Source organism: Chelonoidis abingdonii, chromosome 7 (genome assembly GCF_003597395.2).
Source record: "Chelonoidis abingdonii isolate Lonesome George chromosome 7, CheloAbing_2.0, whole genome shotgun sequence".
NCBI lineage: Eukaryota > Metazoa > Chordata > Testudines > Testudinidae > Chelonoidis > Chelonoidis abingdonii.
Genome location: NC_133775.1, coordinates 102416963 through 102439263, shown reverse-complemented (window position 1 = coordinate 102439263; position 22301 = coordinate 102416963). Strand labels below are relative to the sequence as shown.

At 41.8% G+C, this 22301-nt stretch overlaps 1 protein-coding gene across 1 annotated transcript in view; it reads left to right on the top strand.

The window, feature by feature from the left end:
* COL23A1 (collagen type XXIII alpha 1 chain) overlaps positions 1–22301 on the top strand; it is a 340946-nt gene that overhangs the window by 239967 nt on the left and 78678 nt on the right. Inside the window, exon 4 of the mRNA XM_075068309.1 lies at positions 10090–10116. Coding sequence (XP_074924410.1) covers positions 10090–10116 — 27 coding nt within the window. The remainder of the gene's footprint in view (positions 1–10089; positions 10117–22301) is intronic.

The following is a 22301-nucleotide window of genomic DNA, read 5'->3' as shown; positions in this document are numbered from 1 at the left end:
CAGCTGCTTACTTCTGGAAGTGATACAGCCTTCCAGAGCTGCCCCCTTCCCACATATATAGTAGGCCTGCCTCCCTCCCAATACTGTATCGTGTTAGGCTATCAGTGGGATAAGTGCTGTCAATTTTCAGTGCAGAGGCAGCCTTTAGTGGAAAGAAACTTCACCATAAATCCATCCGAAGCCCTGCACTGGGGCCATTTGAAACTCTCTCCCCGTGAGTTCCACTGCATGTGCCTGCTCTTGTCCTTTGGCCTGGTCAGGACATAAGTGTGTTAGGAGCCAGGACTGTACACTTCAAAAGTAAATGCACAGGCACGTTTGTACATGGTCTGAGTGTTGTGAAAATGTCTGTGGAACATGCAAAGCAAATGTGAATTTGGAGGTTGCTTGAGTCCCCCAAACCTTCTTGCCTTTAAACCCCTGGCAACAGCCCAGGTTTCTTCTAATGCTCTTCACCGACCTTCATGTTTAAACAGGAACAATGCATAGATTTGGAAAGCATTTTTGTCAGTGACAATACAGTTAAACAGTCCGCAGATTTATTGAGTCATTGACTCTATCTGACCCATTTTATTTACTCCTGCAGTCATCTGGCTCTTATTTAATTATTTCCATGTCTCTGACAGGGGAGCAGCTAATGCCATGAATTGCACATATGTCTCAAAGCTATATACAAAGAAAGAATCACCTTTGTAATGGGCATTCAGGTTACAGCTTTCTGGAGGAAGCTGCTTTTTAAAAAAAAATCAGTGTATCTTAATGTTGCAGCTATGGGACCAAGATACTTTAAACAACTAATCAGTCTCATTTGGGAAGCACCATCCTACTCTCACCTTTCAGGTGTGTCTGCAGAAAGCAAGAAAGCCACTACATGAACATTGAGTGCAACTGGCTTGTGGGTCTCGCTTATCTTTGCAACCGTTTGACGTGTTCAGGCAGCCAAAACTGTTTTGGACGGAACTGCTACAGTATGTTTCTGTAGAGCATACTACAGATCCATGGCTATCCCAATGCTTTCTGAAGCATTTATCCCATAGTGCTCAGCACTCTTGCTGAGATTAGGAGGCTTTAGGATAGTTTTCTATATACAAGGCATTACAGGAAGGCTGACTCAACTGATTCATCTGCAACACAGGTGGCTTCTCATCTGCAGTGGGAAGAAACCAGTGTAGATAGCACCAGTTAAGTAGGATCTAAGCTAAAGAACTTATCCAAGGTGTTGCCATCAAAGTAATTTCTACAGAGGGAAAACGCATCCTGTTAGAAAATGTTAGCTGACATGTTTTAGCTAACACAACTTGGCACCTGGTATAGACAAGGAAAAGTGATATCTAAAAAGTGTTAGCTTGTTCATGGTTATCCTCTACAGTCAGCTAATATATTTTTTTTAATATAACTGTCCTTTTCCACACTAAGGTTAAAGTCTTGTTAACATCATGTTAATATGTTTTCAAACATTAACCATTTTCCCAGTGTAGATAAGGTCTAACTGATTAAGGCCACGTCTATACATACTGCACTGCAGCGCATCTGGTGAAGATGCTCTGTTCTGACCTCTGCAAATGGCAGAAGCTCTGTCAGAGGGAGAAGCACAGCATGTTTGGAACTAGCTATATTCCAAAAATAATGAAAGCAAAAGATAGTAAGTTCTTTGGGCCTGGGGCTGTCACTTACTATATGTTTGTATAGTGCCTGGCGTCACAGAGCCCCATCCTGGCAGGCCTTTGGGCACTACCACAATCTAAATATATATATTAATAGTAAATAACTAAAGCTGGATTGTTAGCTAACTAATCTGACTTTTTTCCTCCAACACATCGACCTTTGGGGGCCTGTGAGCATTTTCAAATACTTTTATATGCATTTAGAGTTCTGGCTATTAATCGTAAAGTCATAATTATAGGAGTTGTTTAAATCTAGCAGTAATAAATGCTGCAGGTTATAGATAAGAATGGCATCCTGACAAAACCGTTTGTTAATGGGGTATCTGTCAGAAATGGCTCAGATTTTGTTCTGTAAGTTATTCTGTCTTCCTGTTTTCCTTTATGAAATATGCCTCCAAAGTAATTTGTTATGGAATCCCAAATTTACAAAGGCTGTTTCCAATTTTTACTTGTTTTAATAATAATAATTTCCAACTGATTTCATTCTGTCTGTAGGATGTTGAAAATAATTGTCACGGGTCAACTTTATTATTCATAATTTTGGCAAATTTCTCAGAAAGGGAGAATGCCTCATGCAGTGTGTCTACATCTAAGCGAAGGAGAGAGAGTCCCTTGGCACATCGCTCACTTCTTTGCTTATTGCCTTGTTTAAAAAAAAAAAAAAAGACTTCATCTGTAGCAGACAAGTGTCTCATGACCAGTCTGTGAAAAACATTGAGCAAGTCAGAAATGATGTAGTTCTTGGACAATATTTATTTTAAAAATCAAATTTGATTTATTCATTAATCCCTTAAGGGTCTCCTATAACTTTTAGCGTTAATGAAAATTCCTAGCCAAATTCTACTCTTTATCAGTAAAAGTTTAACATAACTCTGATATCAATCAGGCATCAAAGTTCTGCTGCCCTGAGCTGCATGTTGCAAAAGATGATCTACAGCGATCCATTCAATTCAATTGAGCCTCATGACCAAGGTTGAGGCATTTTATAAGGCAGATCAGATGTCATAGTTGCTTGCATATATTTGAAGGAAACGGTATCTGAATTAAGGCAAAAAGACGACAAAGCCTAAGGAAATTAGGTTCGTCATTGCAATCCCATATTAAAATATCTTGACCACGTCACTTAATTTGTTGTTCGTTAACATGAAAAGGGGCTTTGTGTGGGTAAATTGATAGAAATTAGTTAATAAATCAGTTTACGTTAAGAGCCAAATTCTCTGCTAGTAAATAGGTCCACTAAGTTCAATGTAGCTCCGCCAATATATAACAGCTTAGGATCTGGTCATAAGAATTTAAACCTGTGAAAGTACAGTAACAGCCATGTAGATGTCCTAAGGTAAAGACAATGGTCCTGATCCGGAGATGGACCAAGTTGCCCCTGTAACAAATGAAACTTTGGATGTATGCTCTTCTAAAATATAACCTACAGCATTCACAATGAACTCACCATGTTCAGGCCAGATGCTACCAGGTCTTGTGCGGAAAACATTGAGCTGGCCTATTGATGCTAACTGGCCAGTTCCTGGCAGTAGGTACTCTGTGCCATAATAAATAGTTGGTTTGGATCCTAATTCTGCACTATTATTTGGTTTTTATTGTTTCATTTTTAAACACTTAGATGTTTTAAAGTAAGTTGTTTTTTTTAAAAAAAAATTGAGAGCTTGAAAAGACTCATAAAGAGAAACAGAAATATGCTTTTCATTTAAAACTGAGTTTCCAGTAAGCTGCTTTTTTTTTCTGTTTTAATTCCTCTCACATTTATTTATTTATTTATTTGCATTGAATCCATTTCTGGTTTTGATCATGTAGGAAATGGAGCATGAAGAGGCCCAAAAACACACAGTGTAAAAACCCTCTCAAACAAGAGTGGAACATGGATGCCATTGGTCCACAGCCCAAATGTTCACCTCTGCTGCACAGTGCTGAGGGGATGGGAGTGTGGGAATGCTGCAGAAATTGGTCTGGAGTAGGTGAGATGGTTGTGCTGCAGGAGATGCCATGTTCCCCGCTCCCACCATCACCACTTGAGACCTGAGTTCTGTGGGTCTGATCTAAAGCCCATTGAAGTCTAGAGGAGTCTTTCTTTGTTTTGTTTTCAGTTACTTTGCCCTGGGCTTGGCACATGGCATGTTCCCCTCTCATGGCAACATAAGTTAGCAGCAGCAGCAGCAGCAGCAGCATGACCCAGTGGTTAGGGGCAGGAGTGGGAGTCAGGAGAATGTTCAGTGAAGTGTGGAGATCAGTAGGTGAAATGTGCTGCACAAATGCTCAGTGGTGGTGGAATTTGTGCCTCATAAGTTGCTGTGTATCAGTAGCTCCCTTCCATCAGCCAGGTCTACGCTAGGAGCGCTTGGCTGGAATAGGTATACTGATGTACTATAGCAACAACGCGCTCCTAGTGGGGACGCAGCTTATCCCAGCAAAACCAGCGCAGCCCTACCCCCAGCTGAAATAAGCTATACCATCAGAAGCACGGCTGTGCCAGCATAACAGCATCTACACTAGGGGCCTTTGCCGGCACAGCTGTGTCAGACAGGGGTCCACACAGGACCTCACCCCCATGAGTTGACATAGCTATGCCAGCGGAAGGCTGTAGTATAGACCTGGCCTCCTACTACAGACACCAGAGATAAGAGCAGAGAACTCCATAATGGCAGCAGAACGTTACACAGACTTTTAGCTTTTCAGCATTGCCACTTGCTGCTGCCAGCTCCGCGCCTTCTCCAAGCCTCACATGGTAGAAATGAAGATTCAATTTTATCCTGGTGTGGGAGTGTTCATGTACAGCTGCGTAACACTCACTCTAGAACCGGGTTGTAGATGCTGTGTTTTATCTACATGTGGAATGCCGCCAAACTTGATGCAAAGTAGAAATGTTGCTCTGACATCCTGACCCTCCCTGCCACATACTGTGTTGTATTGAATGATACTTTGCTTTCTTGTGGTTAATAAGTGTTTGGGGTTTTGCTTTTGTTTTTCAGGACCTGCAGTAAGTACCGTGGATTTTACTCTTGGGTCAACAAAGTTAAGGCAATTTTTTTTCCTTTCTATATCATTTCACAAGAGCAGCCTTTTTTGGTAGAGGTGTGTATGGAAGGAAAATTAGTACCAGATGCTACTTTGTTTTTCCTCCCTCCCACTCTTTATCACAGACAACTAGTTTAAAAAAAAAAAAAAAAAGAAAAGCTTTAAAAATCTTAACTCGCTGCTCTAAGGAGCCTGTGGCAATTTAAAACCCAGCAAATATTCTGTAAAAAAAAAAATAAAATAAAAAAAAAAAATAGTTCCCTTTTTTTAAGGAATTCTTTGGTCAGTCTCCATGCTCAAAAAATTTCCACACTGTATTAGTATTTTGATGTTTTAAATGTGAAAACCGTCCATCTCGCTTCTCCCACCTACTGTGTCTCATTAGTCATTTAGTCATTAGTGATGTTGATAACCCCACACCACTGTGATTCAGCCAAAAAAATGTATAGCTTCTTCTCTCTTCGGGGCTGCGTGGTGAGTAATAAACATCTCTCGCTGCATGGCTGGAACCTTTATGGTGAATGCATATGTTTGAAGGGATGGCAGTTGAACATGTGCTAATCCCTCCTCCTAAAACAACTTTCAGATACATCTGTCTTTATCCCCTCCAATGAAATCCCCAAATCTGTTACTCTCCCAGTGCTCTTAGGGTGAGAAGTTAGCCTTACTGGCACCAGCTAAATGCTGTCATGGGTGGGATTTTCAAATGAACCTAAGGGAATTAGACACCTGCCACCTTCCATTGACTTTCTGAAAGTCAATGAAAGGCATCTAAAACCTTCAACAGCTTTTGAAAGTCCTACTCTTTATATTTCAAACCTGCCGTGCTTCTCTTGATAAGCAATGTAATGGCAGTTTCTTTCTTCAAATGTCATTCCCTTCCTGCCAAGGCCCAATGACACTGGGAGGGAGTTATTCCAGTAATCTCTGCAATTCATTGAAAAACCATCTTTTGATCTAGTTAATCTCCAATTCTATATATTTCATTTAAAACCTTGAACCAATGATGAAACACAAGTAAAATGTTAGGGTTGTAAAACTCAGCAGTGTTAGTTTGTGTGGGTTTGAACAATATTTTGTGTTTATACTTTCAGTTAATGTGCGTTTATGTCCCTTGAGGTTTCATTTTTCTTTCAGGTTCATTTTTGAATCTGAAAACTTCGAGAAATGTGGGCAAAACTGCTACGTTGGCTTGGATTTTAGTGGGAACCATAGAAGAATGTGCAGTTAACAATGATTTTGACCGATAACCCCCCTGAGAGGAGGAAAATGGGGCTTGACTGAAACTCTACCCAGGCACACGTTCTGTTATAAAAGTTGTGCATGGTATTAGCGATCAATCGGTGGGGGTATCTGTCTGCAGAAGCCCAGGCAAACAAATTTGTCCCAGCTCGCTGGTATTTAGGAGTTTAGTCTGTCAGTGAAATCATTTTCCTGTAAATATTTTCTAATCAAAAAGTTCAGCACAGTCTGTTTATCCACATAGTACTATGAGTATATGGGTCTCCGTAATATTAGTGAGGGAACATTTATTGGGGGGAAAAACAATTTAGAAGCAAGTGATTCCAGGTTACTTGGCACTGAGGTGAGCTGGGTATTGGCTCCTGAACTTCCCGGTTATGCACAAAATCTAGAGCATGTTTTTGCTTCTTCAGCAGAATCATTATACACACTGATTTACTAGAGCTAAGCCCTAAGGCTCCGTCTTTGAGACATTCTGCTCTAGATTTAACCCCTCAGAGCTTTCATGGTATATTTTGGGCAGTTTCCCCAGAATGACTAAAGTACCCTATGGATAGGGGACCATTTTTCCCAAAGGGAAAATGGGACACTGCTTAGGGCTAGCCCAAGTCCTCCCCCCCTGCCCATACAGGGCTGGCATCACTGCTCGCCTGAGCCCTGTCTCCCTCTCCTACCCCCGTGAGGCTGGGGCTGGCGTCACTGCTCAACCAAGCCCTGCCTGCTCCCCTCATGGGACTGGGGTCACTGTTCACCCAAGCCGTACCTGCCTCCTGTGAAAGCCCTACCTCCCCCCCTGCGCAGGGCTAGCATTGCTGCTCGCCTCCCCACACATTCCTCTGTGCCCCACTTTTTTGACAAAACTGGGCATTTGTCCCATGTGCGTTTGTCAACTGATCAAGTTGGCAAGAGCAAATGGGGGAGGGATAGCTCAGTGGTTTGAGCATTGGCCTGCTGAACCCAGGGTTGTGAGTTCAATCCTTGAGGGGGCCATTTAGGGAACTAGGGTAAAAATCTGTCTGGGGATTGGTCCTGCTTTGAACAGCAGATTGGACTAGATGACCTCCTGAGGTCCCCTGATATTCTAAATGCCCGCTTTTGCCAAAAAAGTTGGGATGGCCAGGACAGGGCTTAAAAAAGGGACTGTCTTGGCCAAAATGGGACATATGGCCTACCTCTGGATTAAATTTGTGTTCGGCAATGTATGAAATTATTTGAATTTGACTGGAATTCAGAAAAATATTTTATTATTATTTTTAGTTTATTTGTAGCTAAACATAGAAAAGATGACCTGCTTCCAACTCCCTATATATTTTAAAAGACACATTTCTTTGCATTTGTTGCTTACCATACCTTAAATGATTAAAAGTGAATATTTTAACAATTTAGGCTTCACTCCTGCAGTTGATAGCACAAGGTGTCTGCAGTCTGCCTGCATCATGTCAATTGCAGGATTGAGGCCTGAAATGTCACTGTATTTGCTGTCTATTCACTTCTATTACTCTGATTTAGTTTGAACAACATATTTAGAAACCATTTTCTTTTAGTATCCAGTCACTTTGATTTGCTGGTTACCGTGCGCTGTTGAATTGCAGACACTGCATGGGGGAGATTGTGGTGAGGCAGAGAGGCCCCACGCCAGCAGAGAAGGAGCTAACAAGATCCTTTGGGCCCAAATAGCCCTGCCTGCCACACTTGAAGGAATAAAAGAAGAGAACCTGGCCCAGTCCAGGGCTGACTGGCCAGGAAGAAGGATGGAGCTCTGTCTCTTTGCACAAATGGAGCTTTGCTGGTGGAGAATTTAGCTGGAGCAGCCCCTAGGGAGGGGCAGTTAGCCCCCAGGAGAGAGCAACACTCTACTAAGAGACTGCTTAGGAACTAAGCCCTAAAGAAAGGGCAGAGACACCCCATGGGAAGCTTGGGGGTGGTCCAGTACTGAGCTGATTTTCCCTTTTTGCATCAAAATGTTTCAGCCCTTCCCATAGCCCCCGGGACTAAGGGTGATGGAACAATTAGCTGGTGGGCCACAGCCCACTTCCATGGACACTGGAGACAGAGACTTCCTCCTGTTGGGGAGACCCGAAGCCATGTCAGGCAGCTGGGAAGGTTGACTAGGGGGCACTCTTGCAGCCAAACCACTACAAACATTTTATTCACAAACAAGACTCTTTCTTTTCCCCCTACACCCATTTACATTTTTTTAACCTTTTGTAAAACTTTTCTTAACAAGCCCTAACACTGTGGCTTAAACTACAACTCTTGACAAAGACGCTTTAAACGCTTTAAAAAGAAACAAGTCCTAAAACCCACAGAAACACAATGTTATTTTATGTCAGCAGCATTGCAGTTAAGTCTATTGCTTTCTTATGTTTCTTGATTTTTGGCCATAAGGAACTGATTACATTCTATACATATAGCATCACATTATGCTAAAATGCATTCTCAATTATGTTGGCCACTAGTAGTAGTTGTTCTGGTGTTTTATTTTTGTCTGTCATAAATTAGTTGCATGTATGAAGTATTAGAATCTGTGGTACAGTATTTAGGGCTGTTAGATGATGGATCATTCTGTCTGTAGGATAAGGAGTGTGCTAGTCAAATACTCTATAAAGACTCAGTTACAGAGGATATTAAAATCACATGCAGAGTAGGAAATTTCTACAATCTGAAGGATAGATTTACCATACACTATAATTTAACATTTACTGTAACAGATACTAACAAACACTTTATGTATTAAGATACAGACCATGGAAACCTACCAGTAAATGAGGGTTGTGATTTACACAGTGTTTCCTACTTACATATTTTATGCTTCAGTTGTCCGGTACCATAAGCCTTCATAAAAATGTTACTATATATTTTATCTGAAGTCTATGATTTGTTAAATGAGTTGTTATTGTAATTAATGTCTTGTTCCTGGAAGAACCTACATTTCTGTAGTGTGTGTGTTAAATACTGCAGTGTCTCTTTAGTAGATGTGGATGCTACTGTATTTAGACTGGAGGAAACTTGAGAAAATATAGAAAGTTGATGCAATAAGAAATTTATGAATGCAGCTACCATTATATAATAACATCATGCCAATAAAGTCCATGTATACAGTGTCACATGACATTGCTGTACTAAATACAACCCTGAAATTTAACAGCTCTGTACTTGGAATCCGTATAACTTGTACACTTCTTTGTATATCCTGAAGAGCAGCTAACTACATGTTTAACCCTATATCTAGCTGCAAACACTACTTTGAAAAACAAGGAGAACAGAAAATGAGAAATGTCCTTGGCCAGCTGTGTTTTGTGTCCCTTTGCTGATGGTGCAGGTCTGGATGATTAAATAAGATATTTTCTGTGTAGTGCCCAACTTCTGTTTTAGCTTCACCCTAAACAGATGCAAAACCTTGAGCAGGGTTGGGAAATCTCCCCCTCCCATGGAAAAAGCAATGGAAGGGGGGATGTGGAGGGGGAAATCCTCACAGAAGTGCTTCACCCAAATCCCTTCATCAAGTGAGGGCGGAGTTTGGGGTTTGTCCCCACACACTGCTGAAACGCCCCAGATCACAGACTGGGCTCCTAATCCTGTAGATTTCCCCTGAGATCTTCACAGAGAAACACAAAGTCATACACACAAATGGAGACACAGAGCCAGGGTTCCTCCTCCTTCTCCCCACTACTTTTCTCGAGAAAGGGTCCCCAGCCCAGAGGGGGCACTGTGCCAAAGCACATCTTGCCATCAGTTTGCTTAAAGCAGAGTAATGTTCTTCATTACTTCTGCGGGGAACTCTGCCTGCTGGCCTGTAGCAGGGCCTGGCAATATGTCCCTGACTCCACTGTAGGATTGCATGAGAGGAGGGGATGGGTGTGTGGGAGCAAATATATACAAAAAGTCAAAAACAATTGAAAGATGAAGAGATTTGTATTTGATTCACATGTGTGTCAGTTTACCCTCCAGTAGGAAAAATTGCTCTTGTAAGAGCCTGCTCCTTAAATGTTGCTGAGTTCTTGCACCTCCCACTGGCTGCCAAAGATGCAGCAGGGACTAAGCCCTCTGCGTGGGTCAGCCTCTGAATTTTACATATTGCAATGTGTTGTCATGCTGCTGAGAGTACAACTGTGACTGACTTTTTCTTGTTGTCTCGCTTATTCACTCTGCACAGGGGCAGTCAGGACGAGATGGCTACCCGGTAACTCTGCCATGCCGTTTGTATTTTACTCTCTTCTAAGCTATGCCTCGCATTTCGCTCTTTTTCCATCAGCCATCGCTCTCTTTGCCTATCTCAGTTCATTTTTTTTCCTTTCTTCTCCCTTCAGTGGTTACGGTATTTAAGGGATTTAATCCTACAGCTCTAGAGCAGATTGTGTATTTTATACAAATGATTATTGGCTAAATCCTGACTCCCTGCATATTTGTAGGGGGGCCTTACTCAAGCAAACCATTGAGAGCTTGCCAGAATATAAACTGAGTGAGGATCTTTGGATATGTCCCCATGTTAATGCTCAGCTGTAGAGGGGCCTAGTTTGGGTGTTGACTTGCTGAAGGAAATGCACAGATACCCCAAAATGAGTCTTGATGTATCCATATCTAAAAATATACTGACTGTTCTCTTCAAAGGTGTGTTACAGCATGTGACACCCTAGCACCTCCAACTGTGATCTCACAGCTAAGCAATGCTGACCTCAGTCCCTGGGAGTCAGAGCCGTCCCTTGGGTTTGGCAAATCAGGGTGACTGCTCCAGGCCCTGCACTTTGAGGAGCCCCATGGGTCAGTGCGATTGACCGGTGCAGTCAGTCCCAGAAGTGACAATCCGGTCCCAGAAGTGACGGCTTTGTCATGTCTGCCCCAGGCCCCCCGCACCCCTAGGGACAGCCCTGCTGGGAATTAGATTACTCGGGAAAGACTCGGGAGTGGTATGAAGCAGTACTGGTAATTCAGTATGTGGTGCTGTTCCCATTTGCACTAGTTCTAAGGGATGCTGCTCAGCCAGAGGGTGCCTTATTTCTGAGGAGAGACTAAACCAAGGTCCTGGCAATTTTTTTTTGTAATAGCTTCGTGACACTTACTGCAAGAGTATTAAGCTGATTCCAGCCAAATCCCAAATTGTGGATTTACATCTGCCCCTCTACCCTGTTGTGTAGCTTCTGTGAATTTTTAAACACCTGCCATGCTCCACCCCAGAATGGAGCAAGTACCTGCACTTCAGTGGTGAGCGAAGTGATTGCTCCGTATGCTGTGTGCCATCAGTCAGGGTACGTGTACACTATTGGATTATTCCAATTTTGCATAAACTGGTTTTATAAAACAGATTGTATAAAGTTGAGTGCACACGGCCACACTAAGCACATTAATTCGGCAGTGTGCGTCCATGGTCCGAGGCTAGCGTCGATTTCCGAGCATTGGCACTGTGGGTAGCTATTCCAATAGCTATCCAATAGTTCCCGCAGTCTCCCCTGCCCTTAGAATTCTAAGTTAAGCCAGTGGCTGATGGGGCAAAAATCATTGTCGCGGGGTTCTGAGTAATGTTGTAGTCATTCCTTCCTGGGAAAGCAATGGCAGACAATCATTTTGCGCCCTTTTTCCCCGGATTGCCTGCAGATGCCATAGACAGCAACCATGAGGCCTGTTCAGCTTTTTTTTTTTTTTTTTTTTTTTTTTTTTTTTAACAGTCACGTATGTGTACTGGATGCCGTGAGCAGAGGCGATACTCAGGCTACACAGCAGCATTCATTTGCTTTGCATGATAGCAGAGATGGTTATCAGTCGTTCTGTACCATCTGCTGCGGGGTAAATTGGCAATGAGATGACGGTTATCTGTCCCTTTACTGTCTGCTGCTATCATGGTGCCCCTGCTGAGATCGGCCGGGCGCAAAGCAAAACTGGGAATGACTCCCCGAGTCAATCCTCCTTTATGGTTCTAAAAATAGAGTCAGTCCTGCCTAGAATAGGGCAAGTGTACTAGAGAACCAGTGTATCAGAGAGCACAGGTACTCTGTTCAGATCCTGCAGAAATGATGAGCTACATGCCATTCACGGGGGTGCCCTGCAACAACCCACCCTTGCTTCCCTCCTCCCCCACTTCTGGCTACCGTGGCCGTGTCCCTCCCATTTGTGTCATGAAGCAATAAAGAATGCAGGAATAAGAAACGCTGAGTTTTTAGTGAGATAAAATGAGGAGGAGGCAGCCTCCCGGTGCTATGACAATCAGCAGGACATTAAGCGGTGCAGAGGGAGAAAGCCAGCATGCCCTGCTATGACAGTCAGCAGGACAGAATCTTTTCTTTCACAGAAAGGAGGGACTGATTGAAGCTCAGCCCCCAGTTGCTATGATGAAGATGGTTACCACCGTTCTGTACCATCTACTGGGAATGACCAGGAATCATTCCTATTTTCCCCAGGTGCCCCCCCCCCGGCCGGCCTCACCTCAGGCCAGCCAGGGGTATCAGCAGTTATCACACATAGGAGACTCACAGTTGATAAGGACAGTTCCAGTCACTGCACCATCTGCCACAGGGAGGGGAAGGAGCGAATACTGCGCTTCACTGCTGCAGCATCGCGTCTACCAGCAGCATTCATAGACATAGGGTGACATTGAAAGAAGTCAAGAACGATTCCTTTCCTTTCTTCATGTGGGGGGGGGAGTAAATTGAGGAGCTATTCCCTGAACCACGCTGGACAATGTGTTTGAACCTACAGGCATTGGGAGCTCAGCCAAGAATGCAATACTTTCAGAGACTGCTGTGGATGTGGGATAGCTGGATCCTCAGTACCCCCCTCCATGAGCGTCCATTTGAGTCTCTGGCTCCTGTTACGCTTGTCACGCAGCACTGTTAGTCTGGAGATTTTTATTTCAACGCTTTGCATTTCGTTTCTGTAACGGAGCATGATAGAACAGATTTGGTTTCCCCATAACAGCAATCAGATCAGGTATCTCCGTACGGTCCATGCAGGAGCTCTTTTTGGATTTGGGACTGCATTGCCACCCGTGCTGATCAGAGCTCCACCTTGGGCAAACAGGAAATGAAAATCTAAATTTGCGGGCCTTTTCCTGTTTACCTGGCCACAGCATCCGAGTTCAGATTGCTTGTCCAGGAGCGGTCCAGTGGTGCACTGTGGGATCCGCCCGGAGGCCAATGCCGTCGATTTGCGGCCACACTAACCCTAATCCGATATGGTAATACCGATTTTAGCGCTACTCCCCTCGTTGGGAAGGAGTACAGAAACCGATTTAAAGAGCCCTTTATATCGATATAAAGAGCATTGTAGTGTGCACGGGTACAGCATTAAATTGGTTTAACGCTGCTAAAATCGGTTTAAACGCGTAGTGTAGACCAGGCCTCAGTGAAATCACAATGTATGTCCATTAGTGTTACAGTGCACCACAGTTTTGCAGCTGCTTTTGTGAATAATGTACAATTCACACTATGTTGCTTGAATCTCTGTCAGGGTTTCGTGATGTTCCTGCTGTTCCCCTTCTAAGGGACAGAAAACTATTTAGGCTTCTCCTTGTCATGACAGACATCTTTTTAAAATAAGTTGTTGGGAAAATGCACTTTCTTGTTTTCCTTCTCCTTGTGCTCCGGCTTAATTCCACTTTGTACTCATGCAAACGGCAGAAAATTTCAGTGTGCGATGGACAAATGACTGAAGTAAAAACAACTAAGGGGAAAAAACAGCTTTTTCACTTTTCATTTTCCTGGGACTTGTTTTTGAGCTGCTCTGGGAAAAGATCAGAGATTTCCTCGGGGACGCCGATCTCCTAGATTGGGCAATGTAATAGTAAATTAATTTCCAAGACAAGCCTTTTATTCCATTACATCAATAGCAGGAAAGTATGTAGTTGCTTTTCCAGTTGGTTTTAATAACTTAAACTCAGTATAAAAACCTGTTCTGAAAGGAACAGTAGGAGACCTGCAAGATTCTTTGTAATACTTTATAGTCAACCTGACTGCTTATTTCCAGAGGAAATTACAGCTACTGTTCATGTAACCTACACCCACTCAGAGTGGTACCCTGTCCCCCTCTAATGGTGGCTGGTTGCATATAGTGGTCGATGAGCCTGCTACAACTTTGATTAATAGACATAAGTCTATTAGCTCAGGCAAGGAGAGGCACATGCTTTACGATTCCCAGGTTCGGCCCCTGCTGATGGCCAGTGCAAGGGTGTGGTATTTGGAGGGTGTCTCTGTTTAAATGGTCAGTGTTTTCTAATGTAGTATCTGAAAAAGTGTAGCAATTCCTGGGGTTTTTTTTGGCTTTTTAATGGTAACCACTGTGTATTCACTATACCACATCCAGCGTGAGGATTCTTACAAGTATCCAAAGTCACTTGGTGGTTTTTTTGTCAAAATTATACATAAAATTAAGTGACTCTCTCTTTTAAAACCTGTTCTGCCTCTGCAGTTCCTGCTCTGGCCATATCAACCCCTGCTCCCTCCCCCACATAGCACCATGGACTTTTCCTGAGATGCTTGACTGACCTACACACCATTGTATAGAGTAGTGTCCTAGGGCTGCGTGAACTCAGGATTAAGGACTTCAGAGGATGTTTGCAGGCAGGGTTACTGCCTGAACCCATCCTCATTGCCAGTGGCTCCAATGTCGTGGTAACACTTTGCAGATGGCAGCAGCTTGGGAGTTAACCTCTTCATAGCTGTGGAAAAGGTTTCTAGAAACAATCCAGCAACAGTGTGGTAAGTTCTCTCAAGCTCCTTGAACTTTCTGCCCAGAGCAGCACTGCTGGCAAGGCCTCAGGTACCTACATGTCATCTCTCTCCCCCTCAAAAGAACCCAGTCATCATGACCAGGAGAAAATGCCAACCCCAGAATGAATGTTCATAGCAACACAGACAACTCTTTGCAAACTGCGAAGTGCCAGGGAACAAACAGTAGAAATCCTTCTGAAGAGCAGCAAACACCACCGAACAGCAGTCTATAGAAATGCTTAAGTGGCTTATCAGAAGTTAAGAATTTAATTTATTAAAGATTAAGCGTGAAGGTTTTGCTCTAATTGGACTGTTCAATAGCACTTTTGGAATGACGTTTTTCTTCAGCAGGATGCTGACTAACCATCTATAAATTAGTGCTGCCCTTGGGAAATATTGTTGTGTTGGGTTTGGGGTTTTGTTTTCTTTTTAATCCCAATGATATTTTTGGCACTGCCGAGTGCTGTTTTAGTCACAGGCTCCTGAAAACCGGAAATGGTGGAAGGAAATAAATAATTAAGTTACACGGGGCTTGGATGCAACCTTACAATCTGCCCTGAGGGAGCACACTAGTCACAGTCCCCTTCCTGGTGCCCCCATTACCACAGCTCGGCTGGTCAGAGCATTTGAAGGAAACAGAGTCAAAGCTCCACCTAATCCTCACCCTGCCTTCCTGTCTACAGGAGGGCAGGAGCCTGTAGCTGCCCCACTGTGGCAGCTGTTTCCCTTCTACCCCACTGGGCCCTGCACGCCAGGTAGCTCATCCAGTTTCGCTTTGAGATCCTGGTCAAAATAGCTGCAAAACTGATTGAGCCGAACCTGCCAGTGAGGCTTGCTAGAACTCCTCCAAACCCAGACCACTGCTTCCACAGAGCTGTAAGCACAATAAGTAGCTTTATCTAAGAAGGAGGCAAAAGTATCTCTCTTTTCTGAAGAGAATGCCCTTCTCCAATGCCCTTTGGAGAAGAAAGGGGTTAGATGCAAATAAAAGCAGGCATTCGTGTCTCACATTCAGTAGCAGCACGTGCTGGCCTCCATCACATCCAATGGCTTAATCAAACTGGTCTAATGATTTAGTCACTCCTGAACAGGTAGATGCTTGGAAGGTGGTCTGTGCTACACATGCTGCTGCGGTTAACTTTGTTACTCATTTGTGGTGTATAAAAAAGAGATTAGCTAGCTAGTGGGCTTGCTTTCTGTCCTCTAGCTGTCTCATACTGCATATGGAAACCTGAATTCATGTGCAGTCTCTTTATTGATTATCACTGTGTCAGGATGCCCTTTTGTGGATTTATGATATACGCATGGGAAATGCTGGGCGGTGAGGTCAGTTCAGCAGCTTGCCTTCAATTTAAGTGCAGCTCTGTACACTCCAGAACATTGGGGCTGGGTATTTACGCTACCTGAGGTAAAATAAGAAACAAACTGCCCTGATATTTTCAGTAACAGGCATTGTTGTGGTAGAAAGAAATTTTGGCTTTGTGTCTGTTGCATGAGTTTAAAGGAGGATGAACAGTCCTCCATCTGTTGTGATGCATGGATGGGATGTCTGCTGTCTGTTCCACACATGGCTTTTTGACCATTGATGTAGCTTACATTTTAGGGTCATATTCTACCCTCAGTTACAACTGTACGCGCCAATAGGATTGCATGACTGTAACATAGGGCAGAGTTTGATGTAGTCCTCTGAGCAGTTAGAGGGATGCTCCTTCTACCTTCTGCTGAATTTCCAAGAACAGAGTATTTTTTTAAAAAGTTGAAAGTAATTCCTTTTCATCTGTATATCCCTCATCCAATGAAATCACTACATGTAACCTTGGGCCTATTAGGAAATAACAAGTCTAAGTCAAATGGTTCTTCATCCAGTGTCATAAATGCACGACACTTAAATTTCTGGGCTCTCAGTAGAATCCAGCAGATGTACTGGAGTGTGTTGTTACATATATGGCTATTTTAATCCTGAGTTGATAAAGTTATTTCTATAAGAAGATAAAATAACTGTTGCAGAATTTGAAAGGAATGAAACCAATTAGAGTTCAATAGAAATGTAATAGGGTTATAGAAATGTATAAAAAAAAATTTAGAATTTAATAGAGAGTTATCATCTTTCAGGAAGCTTTTTGCACCATAGTGTAAAATTCTATAGCAGAGGTGTAATATTATATTAAATTCTATCAGATGGTTGAATATTATATTAAATTCCATGGACCACAGGTTGAAAACCACTGCTTTAAAGCATCCTGAAAACCAGTTTTAAAGACACTATATAAATAGGCTTGAGAGGATTAGATTTTTATTAGTAAATGTTGATAAATGTCAATTTCATACACACACATAAGCCAACAACAAAGTATTTCCGTCCATGGTAACTGAAATTTACAGATAGACAAATTAAGAATTTAATAGAGTAAATATCCAGTAATTTAGACTTTCCAGTAAAGCTTGTTACAAATGGACTAGCAAATGAGTAGTAAAAACAGGCATGATTTGTTGGTTTAAAGATATTTAATTTGTATATTTTGGTGTATGATGATGATTTCTGTTTAATGGTTTATAAAGCTTTAACTCTTTGAATCTCATCCTCTATTGCCATTAAATAACTGTCATCCCCTGTAATTTCTTGCAACTGTGAAAATCTAAACTGATAGAAATTGAAAAAAGAGTGCTTAAAAATAAACATTGATATTATCTATTGCAATTATAAAAAATAAAAAGCAAATTCTGCCAAGCCTATGTATAAAATAAGGCCCAGATACTGTGACGACATAAGCACATGCGTAGCTTTATGCACAGTCTTCACTGGATCAAGATCTAAGACTGAAGGAGAGCTGAAGGAGTAAAATGTTTCATTTTAGCTCTAAAACAACTAAAAATATTTTATTGTGCTCATCCTAGCTATGTAGATTGCAATTAAAAACAAAAAATCCCAAAACTTCTTAGGTAGTTTTACGCTACAATGTAATCAGTAATTATAGCTTCTGAGCTATTCTAAATGCAGACTCAGCTGGCAAAATAATAGTTAGTAAATTGCCAGAAGACTAACTTTAGTGTTTATATATTTGGTTCAAAATCGGAAAGGAATAAACTTTGTAACATTCTTGGCAAAGAACACAGCAGAAAACAGCCTTTCTTTTTGTAGCTATTTTTATGGGAACAGTTTTATTTATACAGATTATTAAACTATCCTGCCCATTGCTAAAGTGATCAACTGTTATTGTCTTCTTAACATTCTCATAACTGCTGGGAGGTGAAGAGGAAAGTGTTTTCATTATGCCTTGTGTCACTGAATCCTCTAGAGATGCACTGTTGTTATTGTGAAGCACTTTGACTCAATCCAATAGTCTAATTATAATTATAATGATTGGGGTAGGCGGTTAGTGACTTCCTTGGGGGACTGTTCCTTCTCCCCTCTGCTTGGGGAACTAAAACAATCTGAGTTTTAATCTGTTTTCTCCCATACATAGCCTGAAAACCTGAGGGGGCAGTCCCAGTTTCTAAAAGTCTATTAGATTAGACCTGGAACAGGTCCACATCAAAGTTTTGCCTAGAAAAACTCCTCATTCAAATACTACAAAACTTTGATGACTTATATTTTGTCTGGTTTTAACCCTGTCCATACAATGGATGGAACCATGTTAATGTCTGACATATTTAACTAGTACAGTTATAGGCCCTGATCCTGCAAAGACTTGACATGCAGCAAGTGGTCCCTCTGAGGTGTGTAAAGTTAAGCACATGCGTACATTTTGTAGGATCAGGGCCACAGTAAGTTTTCTTGCAATCAATGTAGCTGTAGTTTCTTTTATTTTCTGAAATGTTATGAAACCCCAGTATAGACTACCAGGGCCACTGATAGCAGAGTCTGACGATCATAGTTCTTAAAATACCCAGTAGTGTGGCTGGGACTAAAGGGAGAATGCTAGAATCAGGACAAACAAGAGAAATCGGAGATATTGTGTCCCTCCACAAATGATTTGTATTTTGCACTCTCTTTCTCTCCATGAGTCACAGATTCAGAGGTTCCAAGGCCAGAAAGGACCACTGTGATCATGTCTGTCCTAGAGCAGATCTTTTAGATAAACATCCAGTCTTGACATAAAAATTGTCAATGATGGAGAATCCACTCCATCTTTGGTAAATTGTTCCAATGTAATAATAATTATTCTCATTGTTATTCCACTCTGAATTTGTCTAACTTCAACTTCCAGCCATTGGATCATGTTATACCTTTCTCTGCCAGATCGAAGAGTCCATTATTAAATAGTTGTTCCCCATGTAGGTACTTAAAGACTGTAATCAAGTCACTGCTTAATCTTCTTTTTGTTAAGCTACATATATTGAGCTCCTTGAGTTGGTCACTGTAAGATATATTTTCAAATCCGTTAATCATTCTCGTGGCTCTTCTCTGAACCCTCTCCAATTTATAATCATCCATCTTGAATTGTGGGCATCAGAAATTAACACAGGATTCCAGTAGTGGTCACACCAGTGCCAAATATAGAGGTAAAATAACCTCTCTACTATTCAAGATTCCCTGTTTGTGCCTCCCAGCTGTTTTGACCATAGCATCACACTGGGAGCTCCTGTTCAGCTGATTAGCTACCATGATCCCAAATCTTTTTCAGAGTCATGGGTTCCCAGGATAGAGTCTCCCATCCTGTAAGCATGGCCTACGTTCTTTGTTCCTAGATGTACGCATTTACATTTAGCCATGTTAAAATGCGTATTGGTTGCTTTTACTCAGTCTACCAAGTGATGTAGATTGCTCTGAATCAGTGATCTGTCCCCTTCATTATTTACCACTCCCCAATTTTTATGTCATCTGCAAACTTTTATCAGTGATGATTTTTTCTTCTTCCAGGTCATTGATAAAAATGTTAAATAACATAGGGCCAAAAACTGATCCCTCGGGGGACCCCATTGGAAACCTGCATGACGATTCTCCATCTACAGTTACATTTTGACACCTATCAGCTAGCCAGTTTTTAATCCATTTAATGTGTGCCATGTTTATTTTATATCATTCTAGTTTTTTAATCAAAATGTGTGCTACCAACTCAAATGCCTTACAGAAGTCTAAGTATATTACGTCAACATTATTACCTTTATCAACCTAACTAGTAATCTCATTTAAAAAAAAAAACAATACCAAGTTAGTTTGACAGGATCTATTTTCCATAAAGCTATGCTGATTTGCATTACTTACATTACACTCCTTTAATTCTTTATTAATCGAGTTCCCAATCAGCCGCTCCATTATCTTGCCTGAGATCGATGGCAGGCTGATATGCCTATAGTAATTCAGGTCATTCCATTTACCCATATGAAAAATTGGCACAATATTAGCTTTCTTTTCTGTCTTCTGGAACTTCTCCAATGTTGGAAAATCAACAATAATGGTCCAGTGAGCTCCACAGCCAGTTCTTTTAAAATACTTGGATTCAAATTATCTGAACCTGCTGATTTAAAAATGTCAAACTTTAGTGGCTTTGTTTAACATCCTCCAGAGATACTAGTGAGCCGCGCAATGTTCCAGTCCATTCAGTAAAACTAATGCTGATCATTTTGGCTCGCCGTCTCCTTTTTTCTAAAGCAATGTATGACAAAGGTGCCTACATGTTCCAAATGAGATCAGGGCCCATTGTGCTAGGCACCATACAAACACATCACAGGAGACAGTCCCCACCCCACAGAGCTTTCAGTCTAACTAAATAAGACAGACAAACAATGGGAACAGAAAGAGAGACAGAGAAATGATTGGCCTCTGGTCACACAGCAGGTCAGTGGCACAGCTGGAAATAGAATTCAGATTCCTTGATTTCCAATCCAATACCCAATCCAGTGGACTGGAAAGAGCTACAAAAAGATCTCACAAAACTGGGTGAGTGGGCAACAAAATGGCAGATGAAATTCAATCTTGATAAATGCAAAGTAATGCACATTGGAAAAAATAATCCCATTTAAACACATAGAACGATGGGGTCTAAATTAGCTGTTACCACCCAAGAAAGAGATCTTGGAGTCATTGTGGATAGTTATCTGAAAACATCCACTTAATGTGCAGCAGCAGTCAAAAAAGTGAACAGAATGTTGGGAATTATTAAGAAAAGGATAGATAATAAGACAGAAAATATCATATTGCTTCTATATAAATCCATGGTAAGCCCACATCTTAAATACTGCGGACAGATATGGTCGCCTCATCTCAAAAAAGATGTATTGGAACTGGAAAAGGTTCAGAAAAGGGCAACAAAAATTAAGAGTATGGAACGGCTTCCATATGAGGAGAGATTAATAAGACTGGGACTTTTCATCTTGGAAAAGAGATGACTAATGATATGATAGAGGTCTATAAAATCATGACTGGTGTGGAGAAGGTAAATAAGGAAGTGTTATTTACTCCTCATAACACAAGAACTAGGGGTGACCAGATAAAATTATTAGGCAGCAGGTTTAAAACAAACAAAAGGAAGTATTTTTTTCGCACAATGCACAGTCAACCTGTGGAACTCTTTGCCTGAGGATGTTATGAAGGTCTAGACTATAACAGGGTTGAAAAAAGAACTAGATAAATTCATGGCAGATAGGTCCATCAATGGCTATAAGCCAGGTTGGGCAGGGATGGTGTCCCTAGCCTCTGTCTGTCAGAAGCTGGGAATGGGCAATAGGGGATGGTTCACATGTTGATTACCTGTTCTGTCCATTCCCTCTGGGGTACCTGGCATGGGCCACTGTCGGAAGGCAGGATACTGGGCTAGATGGACCTTTGGTCTGACCCAGTATGGCTGTTCTTATGTTCCTGCACCTGGACAGTCTGTCACTTGTTTGTATGCAGATGGTGTGTGTATGTACAGTGTGTATGTACAGTATTCCCTTATAAGAAAGGGAATACTGGTGTAAGACCCCTTTATACTGATATAACTGTGTCCACACTACGGGTTGTACAAGTGTAACTAAGCGAAAGGAAAATAAAATCATATCTCCAACGGACCTAGTTATATTTGTATACTGTGTAGACGAGGCCTGTGTAATGAAAATGATGTACTGTGTATACATTTAATATGTTATTTCATATCGTAACAGCCACTTTAGTTATATACCAAGATTGAGAGTAAACCCTGTCTAGGAAGCAAACCCATAACTATGTAAATCCTAAGTAATTTCCATGGAGCCCTTTAGCCAGAATTAGCAAGTTGTAAAACATATGTCTTTCCTGGAAAATGTAATAGCGAGGCCATGAAAACTTGTCTCACTCCTCCCCTACCCAATTAAACTACAGCACAGAGGAGTCTCCATGATAAGAGGCTTCACTGAATGGAGAAAATACTCTTTTCCACTCATAAACTGACTGCATACCCACATCAGAGAGTCCCTGTTTAAGACCTGATCCTGCAGACACTCACGACTGAACATTTCTAAAAGATGCACTCTAGTTCAAACACAGCGTACTAGCTGAGTGCAGGAGTTTCCAAGTGAGATTCTGTGGCTGGAATTATGACTCTCGTAATAGTCCCTTCTGGTTTTAAAGTCTATGAATAATGCTTACAACCATGAATGGTCCTATTGGCATCAGTGGAGGGGGGCTAGAACAGTTTGTACAGTGGGGTGCTGAGAACCATTGAATCAAACTGTAAACCCTGTATGTAATGAAAACTGCTTTAAGCCAGGG